Source organism: Aedes albopictus, chromosome 3 (genome assembly GCF_035046485.1).
Source record: "Aedes albopictus strain Foshan chromosome 3, AalbF5, whole genome shotgun sequence".
Classification (NCBI taxonomy): domain Eukaryota; kingdom Metazoa; phylum Arthropoda; class Insecta; order Diptera; family Culicidae; genus Aedes; species Aedes albopictus.
In genome coordinates this window covers 410,374,822-410,397,119 of record NC_085138.1, presented here as the reverse complement: position 1 = coordinate 410,397,119, position 22,298 = coordinate 410,374,822, and the positions used below count along the sequence as shown (strand labels likewise).

The following is a 22,298-nucleotide window of genomic DNA, read 5'->3' as shown; positions in this document are numbered from 1 at the left end:
TATGATCAGCCTTTGGGATTAATATTTCCTAATACTTCTTATATCGCTAATCAATATTAGAGCTGTCCCGCCCCTAGGTAAGACCTATCGCCGAGGAGCGATCGGCAAGATCGTCGAGCTTGCTCTGCATATCAGAGCGCCGTTGAGCTAAGAGAACAACGTCATCAGCCAGTTCGAAGTCCTTTAGGTGTTCTATGGTAATGGGCTGTTGCCACAGCAACCCACGATTTGGTTCACGATCCATCGCACCTACCAGGATCTCGTCGATAACGATAAGGATCAGGAGCGGTGATAGTATACATCCTTGCCTCGGTCCAGCAACGACCCGGATGGGATCAGACAAGACACCGTTGTGCAGTACTCTGCACGAAAATGCCCTATACTGTGCTTCAATGAGGCCGATTATTTTCTCATGGACATCAAGGCGCCTGAGGGCTCCCTACAAGCGGTAGGTAGAGATTCTTGAAATTCATTGATTTGCTCCAATCTCCAAGATGATACGGAGTGTGACAATATGGTCCACACAGGATCGTCCGGCACGGAATCCTGCTTGCTGCCGCCGGAGTGTTGCGTTGATCTTGTCCTGTATCCGGTTGAGGATCACTTTGAAGAGGACTTTGCGAACGATACACAGTAACGTGATGCCCCGCCAATTATCGCTTACAATCAGGAGGATGACCTGATTGTAAGCGATAATTTTGGGTACCTTTACTAAGGCATCCAGTCGCCCGGAAATGTCGTGGTTTCCCATATGTTGCAGAATAATTTATGCAGCAGCTGTGCAGATACGACGGGGTCGGCTTTGAGCATTCATTCATTTCATGCTACGGATGGCTGTTTCTATCGCCTGCACCGACGGAGCTTCGGTTTTGACACGGGTAATGCGTCGAAGCCTTGAAGAATCATGCTGAGATTTGGCGTGGCCGACACTCGAAAAAGGTTTCCAAAGTGCTCAAACCAGCGTTTCAGTTGGTCAGCCGGGTCGGTAAATAGCTATCCAGATGTGTCATTCGTGGGCATCGTAGCATTCGTCTTAGTCCCACATAGACGACATAAGACATCGTGGAGGAGACGAATGTTGCCGGTATTTGCGGCTTTCTCGCCTTCGTCGGCTAGAGAGTCCCGTCATGAGCGCTTCACTTCTTTCTCGAGAGCCAAATAGCGCTGATGGGCTACGGCTTTGGCTCCTCGCATTTTCGCTCGCTCTACCGTGGTTTTGGCGTTCCGTCTCATCTATCTTACTCCAGGTGTCATCTATGATCCACTGCTTACTCTGGGTGCGTAGCTCACCCAAATTATTCTCGCCGGTGACGATGAAGGCCTTCATGATTGCGCTCTATTGATCTTCTACGCTTCCCCTTCCAGAATATCCGCAATACGATTCTCCAGCTCCTCGACGAAGGACCTTTTCACCGCTGCATCTTCCTGTCGGCGTGTGTTGAACCGATGCCCGATTTTCTCCTCCTGTCGATGGATCCTGACAACGCACAGCCGGATCTCGCCGATCAGGCGATGATGGTCAGAAGTAATGTCGGCGCTACGTTTGTTCTGCATATCAAGTCTCTATTTTCGGCTGATGCAGCTGTGGTCGGTTTGATTTTGCGAGACGCCATGACGGAAATCCCATGTCGATTCCCCAATCGCCATGTCATTGTTGCCACAAAACTCTGCAAACAGTTCTTCGTTCTGGCACATTGCTCCGAGACCATGGCATCCCATGACTTGCTCATAGACCGAGTTTTCGGAACCATCCTTCGCGTTGAAGTCGCCCATGAGGATCTTGTAATCTCCTTTTGGAAGCTTTTCCACGACAGGTTGTCTACCCATAACTCAAAATAAAATTCCCTGAGTTTTCCAGGTTTTTCCAGATGAAATTGTAAAAGTTTATAATTAAAAAAAAAACAAATTTTCAAAAAAAAAACTTGAAGGGCGACTTAGGGTATCATCGGCAGGTTTGTGCTTGGGCATGAGGGATTTATGTCGGCCAAATTGCCTGAAATTTGAACATATTCAGCTTGGTTGGAAAGGATTTGATGCCAACTCTGAGTTCAAATAGTTTCAAAGAACCCCCCATGACGAAGAAAACAAAACTGCCAAAAATACGTTAGTTCTTATTATTATTATTATTTATTTTTAATTAAAAAATTAGAAAGAGGGAAAAGCCCCCTTGAGCGATTATCAAAATACGTTAGTTCCCCTACTCTTCAAAAATTCTTTCAAGATTTCTGAGCGTAATTCCTGGAATTTCTTCCAAAGTTTCTTCCTGGTTTTCCGCAGGATTTTTTCACGAGATATCTGTTTGAGTACGTCCCGAAATTTTTTGCAAAGGTTTTCGGTTATACTTCCAGAGATTCTCGCTGGATTCCTCCTGAAGATCCGTCCAAAACTATTCAAGAATGTCATGCGGTTAGAATCCGGATCGACAAGGGTTCGATCCCCGCTCCGAGCGATGTAATTTTTCACGAGAATAGCTTCTTATCCGTAGCCATTCCGTGTTAAGTTTCGTTCAATCGGTACAGTCGTCGGCTGAAGCCAGTGTGGTTTTCCACTGGTTAGTTTAAGTCGGGGTTTTTACCGATAGTTTTATGATTTACGTTGTTTTTCTCGCGGAACTTCGTCCGTAGCTGCTTTCAGGATTCCATGAGGTTTTCAGAATTCCTCCTTGGGTGTCCTTAACATTTCTTCTGGGAATTTCTATAACCTCCTCTCCTCTTCTTGGCGTAACGTCCTCACTGGGACAAAGCCTGCTTCTCAGCTTAGTGTTCTATGAGCACTTCTACAGTTATTAACTGAGAGCTTCCTCTGCCAATGACCATTTTGCATGTGTATATCGTGTGGCAGGCACGAAGATACTCTATGCCCAAGGAAGTCAAGGAAATTTCCTTTACGAAAAGATCCTGGACCGACCGGGAATCGAACCCGTCACCCTCAGCATGGTCATGCAGAATACCCGTGCGTTTACCGCCTCGGCTATATGGGCCCTTTCTATAACCTAGAACTTTTTTCGAGATGTCTAATTTTTTCTCATGTTTTTCCTGAAGTTCCTGTTGAGGTTTCTTCAATAACACTTTGCGGAGTTTCTCGCAAGATTTTATTTGAATTCTCTCGAATATTTCTTCGGGAATTTCCTATAAGGTATTTCGTAAGTTATCTCAGGAGACATTCTAAGGTAAACCCGTAGAAGAATCCCTGCAATAACTTTAGGAGAAATCCCTAAAGGAGTACCCAGAATCTCGGGACAATTTCTGGTAAAGATTCCGGGAAGAATTTTGGGAACAATGCAGAGAATATCTGTAAAAAAAATCTCAGGTGGATCACTGCAAGAAATCCGGTACAAATACAAGGAACAGCCTGGCTCTGAAATAAATTCAAGAGAAGAATTCAATGAGAAATATCAGCAATAAATCTTGTAGAAATCCCAAAAGGCACTCTGTAAAAAAAATCTTAGAAGAAAGTCTAGGATAAATTAACAAAGACTCTGAGAGACATCTCATGACCAACATCGAAAGGAATCTTCTGAGAGAAGTTCCAGAAGATACTCCGAGAGAAGTCTCAGGTAAAATTTCAAAATAAACCTCGCAAAAACTCTTAAGCAATTCCTGTAGGAGACCAGGAAGAACATCTCGAAAAAAGCCCAAATTAATTGTTTGAAGATATCACAGGAAAAAATGAAAGAAATCTCTTAAGAACTTTTGCAGTAAATTCGTGAAAACTCTCCTTTAGAAACCCTTGGAGGAACTTTAGTAGAATCCCCAGGAATAACTCCTTGAGCAACTCTGAAAGAAATTCTGGGAAGATCTTCTGTGGAAGTCCCAAGCGGAACACCGGAAGAAATCGCGTAAAATTTACATGAAGAATGCCGAAAGAAATTACACGATTTATCCCGACAGAAATTCTTATAGAGTATTCGGGATAAATTCTGGTAGAAATCCTACGAAGATTTCTTTGAGCAAAACACTGGAGGAACTCCGGGAAGAAATAGCATTCCCGTGAAAAGTTCCAGGAGAAATCGGTTGGAATTCAGGAATCCTGGAAGGAATCCGGAAATATACCTTTCCGCAAAAAAAAAAATCAAAAAGGAATAGCAAGCAAAATAGCGTCAAAAATGCGTATGAAATTTCATAAGAAATCCTGGGAGACATTCCAGGAGATATTTCTAAAGAAGTTCCAGAAAGGAACCCTGACGGATTTTCTCGAAAAAAATCCTTGTAGCGAAATTTCCATATGGATTATACTACCAGGTTTTTATTCATACGACAGAATGTTTTTTTTTGTTTATCGGAGCAAAATTTCCCTGTGTAGTCAAGATATTCCCTGAGTATTCCAGGTTTTTCCCTGTTAAATAAAATTCCCTGAGGATTCCCGGTTTTCCAGGTTTTTCCAGGTAGTAGACACCCTGCACGAGAGCATTCAGTTGGCTGTAAAAAATCTGGTTTGGGTGACTATTTAAAAAAAAAAATTGGACGCCAAAAATTGTGCAACCAAGTAATTCAAATAGGTAAACCCGAAAAAATAATAATTGTCCGAATTTGGAAGATTTTTTTAGTGATTAAGCCATTTGTTTTCATCAGTGGGACGGAATGTTCGGATTTAATGATCTTTAGTACTTTATAATTATCTTTCAATATATTACTTCTTATCAAGGCACACTGGTTGTTGAGTATAGCCACGTATAGTCGTATTTTTCTAAACTAAATTTTGCTTGATCAGTCGTGCATAATTATAGCAGAATTGTGTCGAAATAAAGTCCTTACAACTAATTAACATCTAGGATAAATCGCCAATAGCATTCTGGCTGTTAAATGTATTAAATTCCACATTTTTTTCGATAAAATTTTCAGCAGAAAATACAAGACGATGCCATTCTCACAAGATTTGTATTCTTCCAAGTTTTGTATCCTTCAAATGAAGAATAATAAAAATGTTAACAAGTCCAATGCTTGTGGAGTACCTCTGCCGTATGGTGTAATGACCACCGATATTTGTAGCAGCGAAAAGTACTCAGATAAGTAGGTAAAATTAGTACGCTACTGGTATAAAATTGGAACCCTAGCAGATATGGGCAAATACCGCTAATAGCATATCGTGTGTATACTGCCCATGATCGCATATCAGTCTCATATTTACTGGATTTGCTATGCGATTATAGGCAGCCTATATAAGCACCTATCTCTCACTCATGTAAAAGTGTAAAATATACACCTATATAAGTTAAAAACTTAATAGTACGTTCAAATGAATGTAGTAGGGTTCAAGTAGAGTATTAATCCATGTGAGTGAATCTGAACGTGTCGATGTAAGCACCTGCTCCTCGAACCACGCCGACTACGATCGTCAGCTGTTCATTGCCCAGAAGCACCATCCGCTTACCATCGTAGGCGGGTTGAACTTCTTCCCGGTCAAACTTCTTCTCGGCGATGAATCTGTTGTACTTCTGGAGTTCCTTCTGACCAAGCCGGAGCATGGGGTACTTGCTCAGGTGGAGTGCGGCGTTCTCCCCCGTTCCAAAGTGGAGAGAACCCTGCGATGCTAGGTCTTTGAGGGCCGCAACTAACGGTCCTTGCTCGGCATTCAACAGCTCATCGTCCACAGGGAAATAGCCACCGAGGGAGAGTTCTTTAGCCAGGGTGGTAAGCTCCTGGAAGCGAGATCGCAGAGGAGCCAAATCCGAAAACAAAACACCGTTGGCGTCCACTTCCGAAAGGTTCGTTTCGCGAACTAGCGCGTCCATGCTGTCCAAAGCGAACAGGGAGTGAGTGACGAACCGGGAAAAATCCGGACAATGCATGCTCGACACATACGAGATGACGTTCTGGATGGTGCAGTCGGTACGGGACTCGAACGCAACTTGGAGCACGGCCAGCTTTTCGAACGATTTGTCTTCGGTTGCGGGGCGAACGCACGTGTTGTTCCACATGCTTTGTATGAACTCACGATGATTACCGAGAGCAACTTTACAAATGTGAAGAATTTTCGGATTTAGGAGCTGATCTTGATTTACCGCTTGGCGGAATAGGTCGGAACCGATGCGAACCATGGCCTCAACCTCGACTACCTGTTCCGCTGGCAGCAGATCCGTAATATGGAGAGAAACCTCCGTGGAAGTTTTAAACACATCTAAAAGGAAACGGATTTTGTCCAAAATTGCTGCGCCGTCGGCAGATTCGTGCGTTACGTACTTGAATATATCAACCTCTTTGCTTCCCCACTGGTTCCGGAAGCGGTTCAGACATTCGGTTTCTCTGTGGTTCATCTCTAGCAGAGCTCGGAGAAGAGACATTCCCATTATTGGGCCAGCTTTGATAAAAGTATTGAAGGCAGTTCCAATAGTGAAACGATGCCCATTACCAATTTTCAATTCAGCATCCGTCAAAATGGTGATGTCGTTAGTGATTTGACGACACAGGTTGAAAATTTCGATTAGCTCATTAATGGCTTTACCATAATCGGCACGATTGCCACCACTTTCCTCAGCTCGCTTGAAGACAGCTTTGGCGATTGGACCATCACCAAACATTTTCCTCAACAAAGCGAATGCGTCTTTGAAAGAACTCGCTATGCCCTGAATCATGTACAAAAATTTGTTCAACTCGCTTTTCGACATGCTAATTATATTCCGGATTTGATACTCGAATCCAAAAAGTTTGATAAACACGAAGTCATCGCTAACGGACACGTGGAACTTGTCACGCACAAGTGCCAGAACGAGTTCCAAGCCGTTTTCCAGGTACTCGTCGTTATTCTCGAACACCGTCTTTACCTTAGCCACGAAACTTTGCCCATAGTGGGATATTTCCCCTCCGGCCGAAACGGCGCATCCCCTGAAGAAATTGCACAGCCCCTCGACCTGGCTGGCTCGGATCAGACGTTCCGCGTTGGCAAAGCTGATTACCTCCCGGAAGCAGAAGCACACGGAACAGGCCAGCGAAATCTTCTCGTAGATGTTCATCCGGTTCCAGTTGACGACCGCGAAACCGATCGAGTCCAGCACCGTGACGGCGTTGACCCCGGCGCTGACCCCGCGGATGACCCGATTGGCCAACGCCAACCGGCCGAGCTGCGTGACGGTGACACTTTCCATCTTCGTGGCCGCGGCCAACCCGGCGGCGGCACCAATCGATGCGAACGTCAGCAGATTCGCGGACACCATCAGCCAGTTGTTGCGCGCTTCGGCGTCCTGTGAAATAAAAATTTTGGAATGGAATGAAAATGCTTATTATGCGAAAAGTATTGTTGCGGAATGTGTGGTATATTGCTTGTGCACTCCTAGCGGATTCAAGTGCGATTGAGAAATACATATGCATATGTAAGACTTCAGTCCTTATCTGAAACCCTACGTATCGGTTGTACTTAATTCTTACACCACAATTCATTTTACAAAGTTTTATCTAGGTTAGCTTTCCTCTGAGTCCATCTATTTCACGACTTTGTTCCTTAAACATAAAATGGACCACGCACGGAAGGAAGTAAGTCTACGGGTTTTTCCAATTCACAAGCACCAGCCATGAATACTGGAAGCTCCGGGTTGAGAAGTAGCTGAAGTCCGTTGGCTTGTTGATAGTGCTCAAAAGTAGAAAAAAACGTCCCAGCAGTAAAAATTAAAGTTCAACGAACAGAGCTTCAAGACTGTGATGACATGTAGGACCTAATCCGGGCGAAAAACACCGCCAAAGAAATCTGGAGTACCCTCGAAAACGTTACACCAAGAAGTGTCCGTATCGTCTCAAACGCTGGTTCGGAAGCAACTTGTGAAATTGAAAAAGGCGGAAGGAACGGTGAGTCGATAAGGAGAGCGTCCAACATAACTCTAGTCCTCACAAGTCCCTTACCTCATGCTTCCACGGGTCAATCGATGACAAAGGCCGCCAGCTAAGAGTTTTATGCATAAAAAGCTAGTAGTGCAGCCTGGGCACTGTTGTCCTACTGACTTCAGCTAGATTGAGGAAGTACGATCCGAGCGCCTGTTCAGCAAGGAGGTACGGCTCAAACAGCGTTTGTTCTGGCGTCCAGCGACTGAGTAGGAAATGCTCCTCCACCGGTAGCTATACCTAAGGTGGCAGCCCCACCACGGTAGATAGGGGACCTTAGGTCAGCAACCTACTGTTCTGGAAACCCGAAAACCGTTACAGAAACCGAAAATGATTACGAACTCATTCAACAGCAACGACTTTTAGCGTGAAACAACGGACAAGAATTGGAACTTCTAATGTATTAACCCTAGCCCAGGGTAAACTGGCAGAACTAGCCAATAATGCATGTCCCGAATGATGTTTGAGATCCTAGGACTAAGCGAAGCCCGTTGGCCGTACTTTGGAGAATACAGATTGGGTTCGGGCCAAATTCTGCTATACCTAATCTGGCCTACGAAGCGAACACGCTCCTCGTCAACGCAGAATTGGAGCCTTCTTTATGTGCGGAACAAACGAAGCGCCGACGTTGCGTCCGACCACCATCTTCTAATCGGCGAGATCCGCCTACGCATTGCTAAATCGTGCGCCGATTCAACGCACGCCGACTGGAAAACGCTGCGGTGGAAAGGTCCTTCGTCGAGGAGCTGGAGAACCGTGCTACGGATATTCCGGAAGATGGAAGCGTAGAAGATCAATGGAGCGTCATTAAGAACGCCTTCATTGCCACCGGCGAGAATAATTTGGATGAGCTACGCACTGCCGTGTGCAGCATAGTTGTCCCATGTTCTATGGGAATCCCTATTAACATGGGACAACTATGCTGCACACGGCAGCGCACCCGGAAAAAGCAGTGGATCACAGATGATACCTAAAGGAAGATAGAGGAGCGATGTAACGCCAAGGCCGCGATAGAGCGAGCGAAAATACGAGGAGCCAAAGCCGTAGCCCGTCAGCGCTATTCAGCTCTCGAGAAGAAAGTGAAACGATCGTGTAGACGGGACAAAAGATCGTGGGCGGACTCCCCAGCCAACGAAAGCGGGAAAGCCGCAAACATCGGCGACATCCGTTTTCTTTACGATGTTTCACGTCACCTTGGTGGGACGAAGATGAATGCTACGATTCCCGTGAAAGACACGTCTGGACAGTTACTGATCGACCCGGCTGACCAGTTGAAACGCTGGTTTGAGCACTTTGGAAACCTTTTTCATGTGTCGGCCACGCCATCAGCACCTTAGCATGATTGCCAAGGGTTCGACGCATTACCCGTGTCAACAACAGTGAAGGAGCAGATAGAAACAGCCATCTGTAGCATGAAGTCGAACAGGACCCCGGGGGTCGCATATCAGCCGAGATTCTCAAAGCTGATCCCATATTATCATCAATTATTCTGCAACACATGGGAAACCGCGACATTTCCGACCAAATGGATGCAAGAGGACCTAACTGTTTGCGATAATTGGCGAGCATCATGTTACTGGGTATCGTTCTCAAGGTTCTCTGCAAAGTGATCCTTGACCGAATACAGGAGAAGATTGATGCAGCTCTCCGACGGCAGCAAGCAGTATTCCGTGCCGGACGATCCTGTGTGGACCATATTGTCACGCTCCGTTACATCTTGGAGCAAATCAATGAATTCCAAGAATCTATCTTCCTGATGTTTATTGATTACTAAAAAGCTTTCAACCGTCTCAATCACGAAAGCATGTGGGAAGCCCTCAGACACAATGGTGTCCTTGAGAAAATCATCGGCCTCATTCAAGCACAGTGCAGGGCATTTTCGTGCAGAGTACTGCACAACGGTGTCTTGTCCGATTCCATCCGAGGCAAGGATGTATACTATCACCGCTCCTGATCCTCACCGTAATCGACGAGATCCTGGTAGGTGCGATGGATCGTGAACCAAATCGTGGGTTGCTGTGGCAGCCCATCCGTTACCATGGAGCACCTAAATGACCTCGAACTGGTTGATGACGATGCGCTCTTAGCTTAACGGTGCTCTGTTATGCAGAGTATAAACTCGATGATCTTGTCAATCGCATCGCTCCTCGGTGGCAGGTTGTACCATCAACGTCAACAAGATCAAAACGTTGTATGTAAATACGGTCAACCCTTCCAGCTTCAAGCAGTAGGGAAAAAGACATGGACACGTTCAATGCTTCCAGTAACAGAGCAATTTGAAGGAAGCACGACACTAGACGCCCAGTGGCAGAGCCGAAAACATTTGCTGACAGCTGCGGCGGGAATCGAACCCGTGTTCCTCAGTACGATGCGACTAAATGCTTGGTGGCACTAGTCGCACGACCACGAAGCCCCCTTCTAATATCTTGGTAGCCAAATGACGGCCGATGGTGGCACCAAGATCGACATAGATGCACGAATAAAGAAGGCGAGGGCTGCTTTTGCGAGTTTAAGAAATGTATGGGAAAACAACCAGAATGGTCGACGCCCCAAGATCTCAACTCGAACGTCAAATCTGTGCTGCTGTACACCAGTACCTACGCAGAAACTTGGCTGCAGGTCTCCGGATCTCCGGTCTACTTTGGATGGGAGGTGGATGGGCTACAGTTGCACTCTACGCAGGGGTGGGAACGAAATCTGCAAGCAAGCGTTAGATTTGAACCCAGCAGGACATCGCAGCAGAGGTAAACCCAAGGCCTCATGGCGGCGCGGCCTCAACAAAGAAACAAAGAAAATCGAAAGAAATTTGACCTGGCCTCAGATCAAGGCGATGGCTGGCAATCGCCCAGGATGGAGATCTTTCAATTCAGCCCTTTGCATCACCATGGGTGCTCCAGGACTGAAAGTAAGTAAGCAGTGCTTTGTTCCTTGCCTGACTGAACTCAGAGTACCTATAATAAACCTACAACGACATATTGGAGCATGACTCACCTCGAATGGATTCACCGACAAGCCGTGTTGGCTGGCATCGACCAGCTTCTCGACTCCTCGCCCGGTTGCGTATAGGGCCGAACCGCAGGACACCACCATGAACGGCGCGGCCAGACCACCGGTCGCAAAAATGGACCCAATCGTTCCGGCGGCACCGACCAGCCCTACCAGTAAGTCCCGACACATTTTGCTGTTGTTTTCCTCCCCAACTTGCTGGCAATCCACGGCCAATCCGCACCGTTTATCGAAGACCACTTCTCCGTTCTTCGGGTAGCACAGGAACCCACGTGGAAGCATGTTCTTGTCCAGAAAATGGCTAAGACTGTTGTAGATTCTTCCGCTGATGTCCACGTAGCGAAACGTATTGAGGGGATGGTAAGCTTTGACTAGCAGCGTTTCGAAAAGCCGTTGCTCTTTTTCACGCTCGACCACCACCACCAAAGGAATCAACTCGAACCGGAAGCTATTCATCTGCCGGACAACTTTTTCCAGCTGCTTTTTGGCTTCATCCGCATACATGCAAATATTGCCGCTACGAAGCAGCTGGTCCAGCTCCTGGGCCGGTTGTTTAAAATCGGCAAACGGTTTATTCAGTGCATAGCCCAGTATATTGATGACGTGAACTTCTGACTGGGCGTCGTACACCTTATTCAGAATACCCTTTTCCCGCAGGTAAACGGGATCGACGTCCTGTCCTCGGAGGAAGAACATCCGGAGGCGTTCCGTGGCCTCGGCGTAGGCGGGGCTGCTCTTGAAGGCATTCATTTTTTTTTTCGAATTTGTAGGTGTGTTGCCGTTGAAAGTAGAATCACGTAAAAAGATAACGTTTTTGCATTCGCCTGCAAAAAAAACAAGATGGTGTTACCCTTCTGGAGACTTCGAGATGATTAATCGATGCCAATACCTAGAGACTTTTATTTCAATACACCCAGTGTAGTTAGTTTCAAAATACATAGGGGAACGAAAACGACACTCAGAATTATTCAAGTATTACGAAAAACTCAATCTTCAAATTCAGACACTATTGATAATTAAAATTTCACTGAAAAAACACTTTTGAGTCACTAATACGCAGAGCTGCTGCTGCACTCACACCGTACTCTGGCAGAGATACGAAAAAAGTGATGCAATCGCGAGTACGGTGCCAGTCCAATCCATTTTTTTTATCAATGAGCAGTGGAACGTATTTACAAACACTCACTAGTGGTTTCTGCTTTTAGTAGTGTTGCGTGTACGTACACGCTGCATTACACGAACATCACTTGAGTTACTGGTTGAAAATAGTAAACAAAGATCAGCTGTTCCCAGCAAAATCAAATGGGCATATTTTCAACCAGTAGATTTGCATTAGTGTTCGTGACACCGCGCTGCGAAACCACTCTGCAGTGAGCTGAACACTGTCACAACATTCCTTTGTCACTTTGAGAAAGTAAACATCAACAAGATTTCCAATTGGATTCATGACGTCTGCAGTGTGTGCTGGCAAATTCCTTTCCGGTGTGATTAAAGAATAGGGCTCTGCACGAAATTCTCTCCCTCTCTTTTACTCTTATTGAGATTTTGTAAACAACAAGGCCACGAAATGTCAAAATCCCTTGCAAAATCAAAACAATGCACTGCCCTATACTGCCGTAATTCTGCAAAGTGACGTAAGCGCCATTCAAAATGTCGATATTTTTTGGTATATTTTAAATAATATCTGGTGTTAAAATAACACTGTGTTATGCCTGCTGAATTAGAATGCAAGATCGATGCAAGATCTAGTCGTATCAGGGGGTGAGAAACTCGGCACACTTCATTTTGTGCCAATGTGCCGGCGATGTGCCGAAGTGTGCCGCCATACTGGCAGTCATGCTGTCAGTTGACTTCTGACTTTTTTATGTATCTGGCAACTACGCGTTTGTTTTGGTTTTCGTTTTGTGTTCAGTCATAACCAACAAATATTGTGTGATGTTCGTAATGCTGCCTCTATCCATTTTGTGGCTGAGGAGGTTGTTTTTGCCAAAATATTCCACCACAAACTGGAAAATTTGATCGACACAGGGATCGCCATCTGGGATGGTCATCTCAAGTGCAGAAGCCTAGAAAAGTAGCATTTTATTGTTCCTGCAGTTGAAAATCGGAATTTTTGACACGCGAAAAACGATTTTTCTCCTAAACCATGTGTCGGACGTACGTCGGGCACAGTGCGCTGGATAGAGGGCCATGTCCGCTGTCCAGCGCACTACGTCCGACGTTAGGTTTCACGTATGAATTTTGAGATTATTCGATTGTCGGGTGTGGGGAAACTTCGGGTTTCAACCGCGACGACAATATTGCCTTTAGAGCCCCAGATTTTAATCCTCGCCGCCATCCGAAATATTATGCTTCAAAGGACTTGCGATCCCGCCATTTATTATTAAAATACATTCGATGGCATCTTCCGGGCGCATCTGAACCAAGTTCGAAACCTCTCTGGAAGCCCTAGAAGACCCCTTTGTTTTAGTTTAACCGTTTAACATTACATGAAAATTCAAGAGCAACTTCCATCACAGTCTTATTTTGTGTATCAAAGTGTTGTTTTGTCGTTGCTTTTTTTGTTTTTGGTTGAAAAGAAAAACATGGAGAAGTGATGCCAGTTTTATGACAGCCAATCTAAAAAAGTGCCAGCTTGTGCCAGCAAGTGTGCCGAAAGTGTGCCCGGCACATTGTGCCGAGTTTCTCACCCCCTGTCGCTTCTGATGCTGACGTACTGCAGTTGTACAAAGGGCCTATTTCTCGTTTAACGTAACACGGCGAAAGCAAATGGCGAAATTCTGTCAAAATCATAAACAAAGCGAATAGTAAAAGGCGATTCTGCAAATGATATCGATTCGAGGCGCATAGTATTGGGCGAAATTAGCATTCTCAGGTATCAATTCAGGCGTAATTAAATAAATGCAATTTTTAGTGCAAAAAATATCAAATTCGTGCAGTGTTCTCAGAAAAACAAGAAACTATGTCAGAACTGTATCAATTAACCTTATTTAAGTTGAATTATTCTGTATTACTTCTAAATAGGAATTAAAATTTGATCAGCAAAATTCAGTTGTTGTTTTCGCATTGTTATTGCTTTGTTAGTTCCGCCCTATTCGCGAATTACTCCTGAACTGTTCTATTGTTTGATAATACAAATATTTTCATTTGTCGAAATTTTGGACAGTTTGTTAAAACAAACAAAGATATGGTATTTTCAACATGAAATAATGGATTGATTTAAACGACTGCACATTTGCCACTAACAAACCCGGAATGTGATTGTGTTGGTGACGGCAGCAACTGCGGCAGCTCGAAAATCTATCTTTAGACCGTCGGTAAGCGGATGGGGAGGAGAATGACTAAAAAAAAGTCAAAAAGGCGAAACCGATCAACTTTTTGTGGATGATGTCTTGAGTACCTGCGCGTTATCCATCACGGCCAAAGCTGCACTTGAAAGTTGGCGTGATGGATTTGCTGCACCTTCTTCGTTGTGGCGATGTTGGGGTTAAGCATTTTATAGATGTGTGACGGCGATGACATAGTGCCGCTTCAAAGTGAGAGTGAAAGTGCGCGTCCATAGGATTTTCGTGAATTTGCTATTGTTGATATTCTTCTTTGCGGCTTCGCACACGCGCACTCCCACTCTCACGCGTAACTATAACGGCACCCTGAGTGGTTTCGGACCATGTTTATGGTTTTTCTTTTGTTGAAACAAATGAAATTTTTGACATTATATGAAATGATGGTAATCGGTTGTTTTTATCGATAAACTCTAAATGAAAACAATTAAATATAACTTTGTAATAAATAAATTCTCATTTTGAAAATCAACCAAGCGTTTTATTGTTTTAAACAAGCGCCATTTTTCTGCGTGTATCCTAGCATTTTGCATGAAAATAATGTGCATTAATGACTTTTTTATTTCTGAGTGCAGCATTCATTCATAAACCAAAACTCACAAACACTACCGTTCTTTTCCAGTAGGAATGCTGTCAGTGTTGGATTCCGTTCGAGTTCGCCAGCCAAGCCGAACCGACGACGACGTCGTCCATCAGCCAGTCAGTCATTCATCGTCATTCATTCGTGCTTGTTGTGCAAGAGAAGAAGCCCAAGGTGCGTCGTCGTCACTCGGTGGTCGCGTAGAAGACTCTAAAGTGAAGTTTGATTTGGGCTGCTGATACTCATTGATGTGTAGGTTGATAATACGGAAAAAAATAATGAAGTTCCAGGGACTCATCACCAGTTGTTAGCTAATTTGCAGAAATAGGACGTTTGCCTGTGCTGTTCCGAGAGGGTTCGAGTTGAGGAATGACAGGATCGGGAAAATAGTTCGGTGGGTGGACCTTTGACGAACCTGGGACCAGGAAGGAATGGCGCTCCATTAGGGAAGAGAATACCTCCCTAGGACGGACTGTAGATTACTCTGGCCTATTGTCATCGGTATGTGTGTTCCGCGGCGGGTGCGCTGAAGTGTTGGTGATGATTAGTGTGTCGTTTTGTTTGTTGCGTCGGAATCGGAACAACCCCGTCGACAGCGGCCAGAGGCCAGACACGACCGATGTGATTGATAGGCATGATAACGCAAAACAACGAGTGGCAGCCTTCTTTCAGCATCGCGTCGCTACGTCGTCACGGGCTTCGTCGCCGCCGCCTCCTTCCGTATGGTGTAGTAGGACATGGATGTGAAGGATGGACACGCGGAAAATGGGGTGGCGCGGAAAAGTTGAAGAATTGTTGGTGCTGAAAAGAAATTTAACTTCTTCGTAACTCCATTTCGCAAGTTTCTGTGAAAAAGATTTCCAAACTTCTAGGAAAAAGTTTTCCAAGCTTCTGGGAAGTAGGTTTCCGAGATCTTGGGAAGAAACTTTCCAAGCTTCTAGGAAGAAGCTTACCAAGCTCAGCCAAGAGACTTCCATTTCTAGGAAGAGGCTTTCCAAGCTTCTGGAAGGGGCTTTCCGATCATCTGAAAAGAAGTTTTTTGGGGTTCTGAGGAGAAACTTTTCAAGCTCTAGGTAAAAGCTTCCAAAGCTTTCGGAAATGAGCTATCTAAGCTCTGGGAACAGACTTTCCAAGCTCTACGAAAAGATGTTCAAGCCTCTGAGAAGAACCTGTCCAAGCTTCTGAGACTCCAAGTTCAGGGAAGAAGCTTTCCAAGCTTCTGGGAAGGAGCTTTTCATGCTTCTGGGAAGAACCTTTCCATTCTTCTGGGAAGTAGCTTTCCATGCTTCTAAAAAGAAGCTTTCCATTCTTCTGGGAAGAAGCTTTCCATGTTTCTAAAAAGAAGCTTTCCAAACTCCTGGAAAGAAGCTTTCCAAGTTTCTTCCGGGAAGAAGCTCGCCAAGTCTGGGAAGAGACGATTTCCATGCTTCTGTTAAGATGCTAATCATGTTTCTGAGAAGCTTTCCAATCTCATGGAAGAAACTCCAAGTTTTGGGAAGAAGCTTACCAAGCTCTGGGAAGAAACTGTCCAAGCTTCTGGGAAGCAGCTTTCCATGCTTCTAAAAAGAAGTTTTCCATTCTTCTGGGAAGAAGCTTTCCATACTTCTAGGAAGAAGCTTTCCATGCTTCTGGGAAGAAGCTTCCCATGTTTCTGGGAAGCAGCTTTCCATGCTTCTGGGAAGAAGCGTTCCATGTTTCTGGGAAGAAACTATCCATGCTTCTGGAAAGATGCTTTCCATGCTTCTGGGAAGAAGCTTTTCTCTCCAAGTTCTAGGAAGAGGTTTTCCAAACTTCTGGGAAGAAGCTTTCCATGCTTCTGGAAAGAAGCATTCCATGCTTCTGGAAAGAAGCATTCCATGCTTCTGAAAAGAAGCATTCCATGCTTCTGGAAAGAAGCATTCCATGCTTCTAGGAAGAAGCTTTCTATGCTTCTTGGAAGAAGCTTTTCACGCTTCTAGGAAGAAGCTTTCCATGCTTCTAAGAAAAAAGCTTTCCATGCTTCTAGGAAGAAGCTTTCTATGCTTCTGGGAAGAAGCTTTCGATACTTCTGGAAAGAAGCTTTCCATGCTTCTGGAAAGAAGCTTTCCATGCTTCTGGAAAGAAGCTTTCCATGCTTCTGGAAAGAAGCTTTCCATGCTACTGCGAAGAAACTTTCCATGCTTCTGGGGAAAAGCTTCCTATACTTCTGGCAAGAAGCTTTCCTTGGGAAGAAGTGTTCGGTGTTTCTGGGAAGAAACTTTCCATGATTCTGGGAAGACGCTTTCCATGCTTCTGGGAAGAACCCTTCATAGGCTGACCATCCGTCCCGTATTTAACGGGACAACCAAATTTTCAAACACTCGTCATTGGAGCATAGTTAACGTTTTTGACTCAATTATTCGTTCTTTCTAGCTGAAATAGCATTATTAATAACATGCAGTTCTGTTTTTGGACATTGATTTTCTTTTTGTTGAGTTTCCGAAATGTGTCCCGTATTTAAACGGGACAAATCTGGTCAGCCTAACCCTTCATGATTCTGGGAAGAAGCTTTCTACTCCGTTTCTTCTGGGAAGAAACTGTCCAAGCTTCTGGGAAGCAGCTTTCCATGCTTCTAAAAAGAAGTTTTCCATTCTTCTGGGAAGAAGCTTTCCATACTTCTAGGAAGAAGCTTTCCATGCTTCTGGGAAGAAGCTTCCCATGTTTCTGGGAAGCAGCTTTCCATGCTTCTGGGAAGAAGCGTTCCATGTTTCTGGGAAGAAACTGTCCATGCTTCTGGAAAGATGCTTTCCATGCTTCTGGGAAGAAGCTTTTCTCTCCAAGTTCTAGGAAGAGGTTTTCCAAACTTCTGGGAAGAAGCTTTCCATGCTTCTGGAAAGAAGCATTCCATGCTTCTGGAAAGAAGCATTCCATGCTTCTGAAAAGAAGCATTCCATGCTTCTGGAAAGAAGCATTCCATGCTTCTAGGAAGAAGCTTTCTATGCTTCTAGGAAGAAGCTTTCCATGCTTCTAGGATGAAGCTTTTCACGCTTCTAGAAAGAAGCTTTCCATGCTTCTAGGAAAAAAGCTTTCCATGCTTCTAGGAAGAAGCTTTCTATGCTTCTGGGAAGAAGCTTTCCTAGCTTCTGGGAAGAAGCTTTCGATACTTCTGGAAAGAAGCTTTCCATGCTTCTGGAAAGAAGCTTTCCATGCTACTGCGAAGAAACTTTCCATGCTTCTGGGGAAAAGCTTCCTATACTTCTGGCAAGAAGCTTTCCTTGGGAAGAAGTGTTCGGTGTTTCTGGGAAGAAACTGTCCATGCTTCTGGGAAGACGCTTTCCATGCTTCTGGGAAGAACCCTTCATGATTCTGGGAAGAAGCTTTCTACTCCAAGTTCTAAGAAGAGGTTTTCCAAACTTCTGGGAAGAAGCTTTTCATGCTTCTGGAAAGAAGCTTTTTATGCTTCTAGGAAGAAGCTTTCCAAGCTTATAGAAAGAAGTTATCCAAACTTCTGGGTTGAAGCTTTCCATGCTTTTGGGATGAAGCTTTCCATGCTTCTGAAAGGAAGGTTTCTATGCTTCTAGGAAGAAGCTTTCCATGCTTCTAGGAAGAAGCTTTCCATGCTTCTAGGAAGAAGCTTTCCAAGTTTCTGGGAAGAGGTTTTCCAAGCTTTTGGAAAGAAGCTTTCTAATGCCGTTTTTCTTTTTTAACCTGGGTTGGAACTGGATTGGCGGAAAATGAGTAAACAAACAACGTCAAACAAAGTTTAGTACAAGCGAAACCGAAGTCGGGTTGGGGTTGAAACTGTGATCTCATCCAGTTCCAACCCAGGTTGGAACTGGATCAAAAAGAAAACCGGCATAAGCTTCCGTGCAGAAACTTTTGAAGCTTTTAAGAAGAAGCATCCCAACTCATTTTAAACAACCTACCCAAAAATTCTACTTACCCATTCCCCATCGTGAACATCCATCAAACAGTGACGAATTGAGTGCAATTTACACCAATATTGAATAAACACGGCCGTCGTCGAGGACGAGGAAGAAAACGCTAACGGATCGTGAAGAAGCCCGGTGAAGTGACATCGTTGTCGTACGAGAACACGCATATACATTTACCTTAAGTACGTGAATCGGCGTGGTGGATTATGTGTTTGGCTGGAGTGTGTGACCTGCTCACAATATGATCATGTAGGGCAAACGAGCAAACAACAGCTTGAATTGTCCTTCCACTGACTGACTGACTGACTAGTGACTACATAGTGCAGCTGCGGGAACCGTGTGTCGTCGGTTATCATCTGCCTGCTGAAGAAGAAAAGAGTGCAATCAAAGCAGTGTGCGGCACATATCAAATCTCAACGTAACGGAGAAGAAGGGAGAAGAAGGTTCAATTGGGAGGGCGCGCCCACAATAGTGAGAAGAGGAGCCCAACATCGGACGGAGCCGATATGCATTTCTCGATTCCGGACACACAGGAGTTCGGCCCGGATAACTCCGGGTCGTCATTCACGGTAAGTGGCTGGAAATTGTTCGACTGTGCTTAATATATACTTTTATCTAGAAAACGTGGGCGTATTGCTCAGAGGTACTTGCACCAGAATGATGTGTCATTAATATACAGGGTAGACTTTATGTTAAGTGACTCATATTTTTGTTTTCAATTTCTATTACATTGAGAAATGGGAGAAATAATCGGTTGGAAAATAGTTATTTATGCAAACAAGTTTTGAAAAGATGATTTTTCCAACATGACTCATAAATGTGATGAGTGCTGAAAAAGTTCAATTTTGCAAACAAGTTGGATACAACATTTTTGACAATGATTTTTCACATAATGTTGTTGATGTTTCGGAATACATTATGATGAGATTCTGTAAGGACTTCCAGTGTAATTATAATTAAAACTAGCTACTGTTAGTAGGATGCTAACCTTAGCGCCTAATAAGATTACGGTCCAGCTAGAGGAATTCTGCAACGAGTTACTACTAAATCCTGTGGGAAGCCTTATTAAAATACAAAAGATGTACTGGGGATTTCTCCTGGAATTCCTTCATGTAGTCCTCCAGGAGTTTCGAGATTCCTCCAGGAATTTCTTCTGTGGTTTCTCTAGAAATTTATTCCAAGATTTTTTCAGATTTTTCCCGGCAGGAATTTCTGAAGCAATCGCGAAAAGAACTTTTGGAACAATGCTCGAAGAAATTCCTGGTAAAATTTCCGGAGCGACATCAGAAGAAATTCTCTAAATTAAATTTTGGAGCGATCTCAGTAGAAATTCCTGTTGTAATCTCTGAATCGAGAACTCCCAGAACGACGTATGAGAAAAATCCGTGACGATGCTCCCGCTAGAGAAGTCCTGGAAAAAGGAGTCCTAGAAAAAGTTCCTGGAAGACTCTTAAAAACTTTCCTGGAAAAATACCAGAATGAATCCAAGAAATCCCTGAAGGAACTTCTAGATATATTACGGAATGATTTCCTGGATAAACTTTAGAAAAACTTCTTGGATGCATCGCTGAATTCCTGGAAGAATGTTGGAAGAAAAATCAAGGAAGAAATTCCAGAGGGGAACCCTCGCGAATCTCGGGAGAAAATCCTGAAGGAAACCGAGAAGGAACTTCTGGTTAACCCCAGACTAACATTTATTGTGAATGTAAACGTCAACCAAGCGTCCTCAATACGGCTTGATGCTGAGTTACTGTGTTGTGCATGTGGACTGAAGCTTCTATGCAAGCCACATACCAATGAATCTGGCGAACTTAATCCACATGTTTATGCTGTGTGAGTAGCTTCTATACCACCCAGTCATAGCTCTTTTCTCGGCTCCTATGTAATCTCTAGCTGAACAACATTTTGAGAAAGCGCTTTTTCAGCCTTTTCACAGTTGTTAAATAATAATTATACGGCATCCCCAAATTAATCGATTAAATATAATTAGGTTACGGATACCGTGACGCAATACATGAAGAACTGGAATTATCGCTTTTAAAATTGAATAATTAAAGTACTTGCCGCTACTTGGAATCGAACTCTGGATCTCCGTATTCACTGGTCCCGTTGCCACACACTGCTATATATAAATAGCTCGTTTTGTTTTACTACAGACAAGGCTTCATAATTGTGCCACAAGAAACCTTACCCTACTTCATCTTGCGGCAAAAGCTTGTGAAACGTCAAACGCAATAACCCTGATAAAAAATATCATAAAAATACGATAAATTTTATTGTTACAACACCATTTTTTCGAAAAATATTCACCATTAAACATATTGTAATTTACACGGTACACTCACCATCTAGCGTGGTTCAAAAAATCGTTTTGGCTCCACACCGCTTATTCGATTCCTAACCAGATTATATGCCTCCTCCCAAAATTTGAGCTCATTTGGTTGAAAATTGAGACTGCACAAGCCCTTCAAAGTTTGTATGGGGATTACTATGGGAAAATGATGTTTTTCATTCAATCCACCGTAACATTTTCCTAAGTGCCCTAGTGGGTTAGTTGACCCTTGGTAATTCTAGGCTACTCTATCAGCTACAACTTTGCAGAAGCCCGCATTCAAATCGGACGCCTCATTAATTAGCTACCGATTTTTATCCAGAATCGAAATCTTTACTCATGATGGTTAAAGTAATCAATGGGCATCACTGCATTTTGCAGTGAAACATAGTAGCCATGATTTCAGTGTGCTATCTTTGGCGCCATATACAGCAATGTTGCCTGCTAGGAAGCTGAAGGATCATTGCTAAAGTTTGTCCAGTTGGATACAAATCGATAACTAATTAATGAGGCGTCCGATTTGAATGCGGTCTTCAGCAAAGTTGTAGCTGATAGAGTAATCTAGAATTACCAAGGGTCAACTAATCCGCTAGGGCACTTGGGGAAAAACTATGGTCGATTGAATGAAAAACATCGTTTTCCCATAGTAATTCCCATACAAACTTCGAAGGGCTTGTGCAGTCTCAATTTTCAACCAAATGAGCTCAAATTTTGTGAGAAGGCATAGAATCTGGTTATGAATCGAATAAGCGGTGTGGAGCAAAAACGATTTTTTGAACCACGCTAACCATCACCCCTATTGTTCTATACCATTCGGCAAATGGTATATGGCACTTTTACAATAAAAAATGGTGGTCGTTATGTATCTTAACCATCAAATTTTGAGAAAATTTTCATACACTTTTTCGCGAAAAACAATAGAATGTATTGTGTTTTTATGAGACATTTTTAGGGCAATTTTCAAAAGATAACAATATATCTTAATGTTTTTTCATTGTTCTTACATTACAAATACAATTAATTGAATGGCGTCAAATGAATCGCTGTTACAATAAAAATACAAGAATATTTGTTGTTATTTGTAAGCAGTTTTCGCTTTTGAAAATCCATAGAATTTATATTTCCCGCTAACATTTATATCCAGCATTTACGAGCACTAGCGTCCGCCAGAATGATATGCACATTTTATGATACGAATCAAACACTCTGATGTCTGTCTGGTATGTATTGCTTGGCAGCTGTTGATAAGATCTATCTTCAATCTTTTCAAATAACTGCCAAATATCACAAGTCAGACCTCAGGTCGTATGATCCATACCATAAATCGTTCACAATTCA

General features: G+C 43.7%; 2 protein-coding genes and 1 long non-coding RNA gene across 5 annotated transcripts in view; 2 read left to right on the top strand and 1 right to left on the bottom strand.

Moving 5' to 3' along the window:
- The window catches only part of LOC134289776 (uncharacterized), a 57,355-nt gene that overhangs the window by 8,028 nt on the left and 27,029 nt on the right, over positions 1-22,298 (top strand). The window lies entirely within an intron of this gene.
- Positions 4,608-11,954, bottom strand: LOC109426390 (uncharacterized). 2 transcript variants are annotated; one of them, XM_029875591.2, is made up of 3 exons: positions 11,704-11,954; positions 10,968-11,638; positions 4,608-7,177 (listed from the first exon to the last, which is right to left on the bottom strand). In XM_029875591.2, the coding sequence occupies exons 2-3, from the start codon at positions 11,562-11,564 to the stop codon at positions 5,264-5,266; spliced, it is 2,511 nt and encodes an 836-aa protein (XP_029731451.2). In that variant the 5' UTR covers positions 11,565-11,638; positions 11,704-11,954; the 3' UTR covers positions 4,608-5,263. The 2 variants fall into 2 exon arrangements, with proteins under 2 accessions (XP_029731451.2, XP_019557436.3); XM_019701891.3 differs by having other exon boundaries at positions 10,800-11,638; positions 11,704-11,901.
- LOC109403560 (sorting nexin-17) overlaps positions 14,656-22,298 on the top strand; it is a 31,861-nt gene continuing 24,218 nt past the window's right edge. The window contains exons 1-2 of one of the 2 annotated variants that reach the window (XM_062856247.1): positions 14,656-14,985; positions 18,668-19,197. In XM_062856247.1, the coding sequence (XP_062712231.1) occupies positions 19,135-19,197 (63 nt within the window). In that variant the 5' untranslated portion in view covers positions 14,656-14,985; positions 18,668-19,134. Of the gene's footprint in view, positions 15,237-18,667; positions 19,198-22,298 lie in introns of both variants that reach the window. The other variant, XM_029875588.2, reaches the window with a different exon arrangement.

What these genes read in the sequence shown, in the direction of transcription:
- LOC109426390 (XM_019701891.3), bottom strand. Translation starts at nt 11,564, where the DNA reads ATGAATGCCTTCAAGAGCAGCCCCGCCTACGCCGAGGCCACGGAACGC. An exon ending in TGTCGGTGAATCCATTCGAG is followed by an intron (nt 7,178 to 10,799) that starts GTGAGTCATGCT and finishes TTTATTTCACAG; the next exon opens with GACGCCGAAGCGCGCAACAA.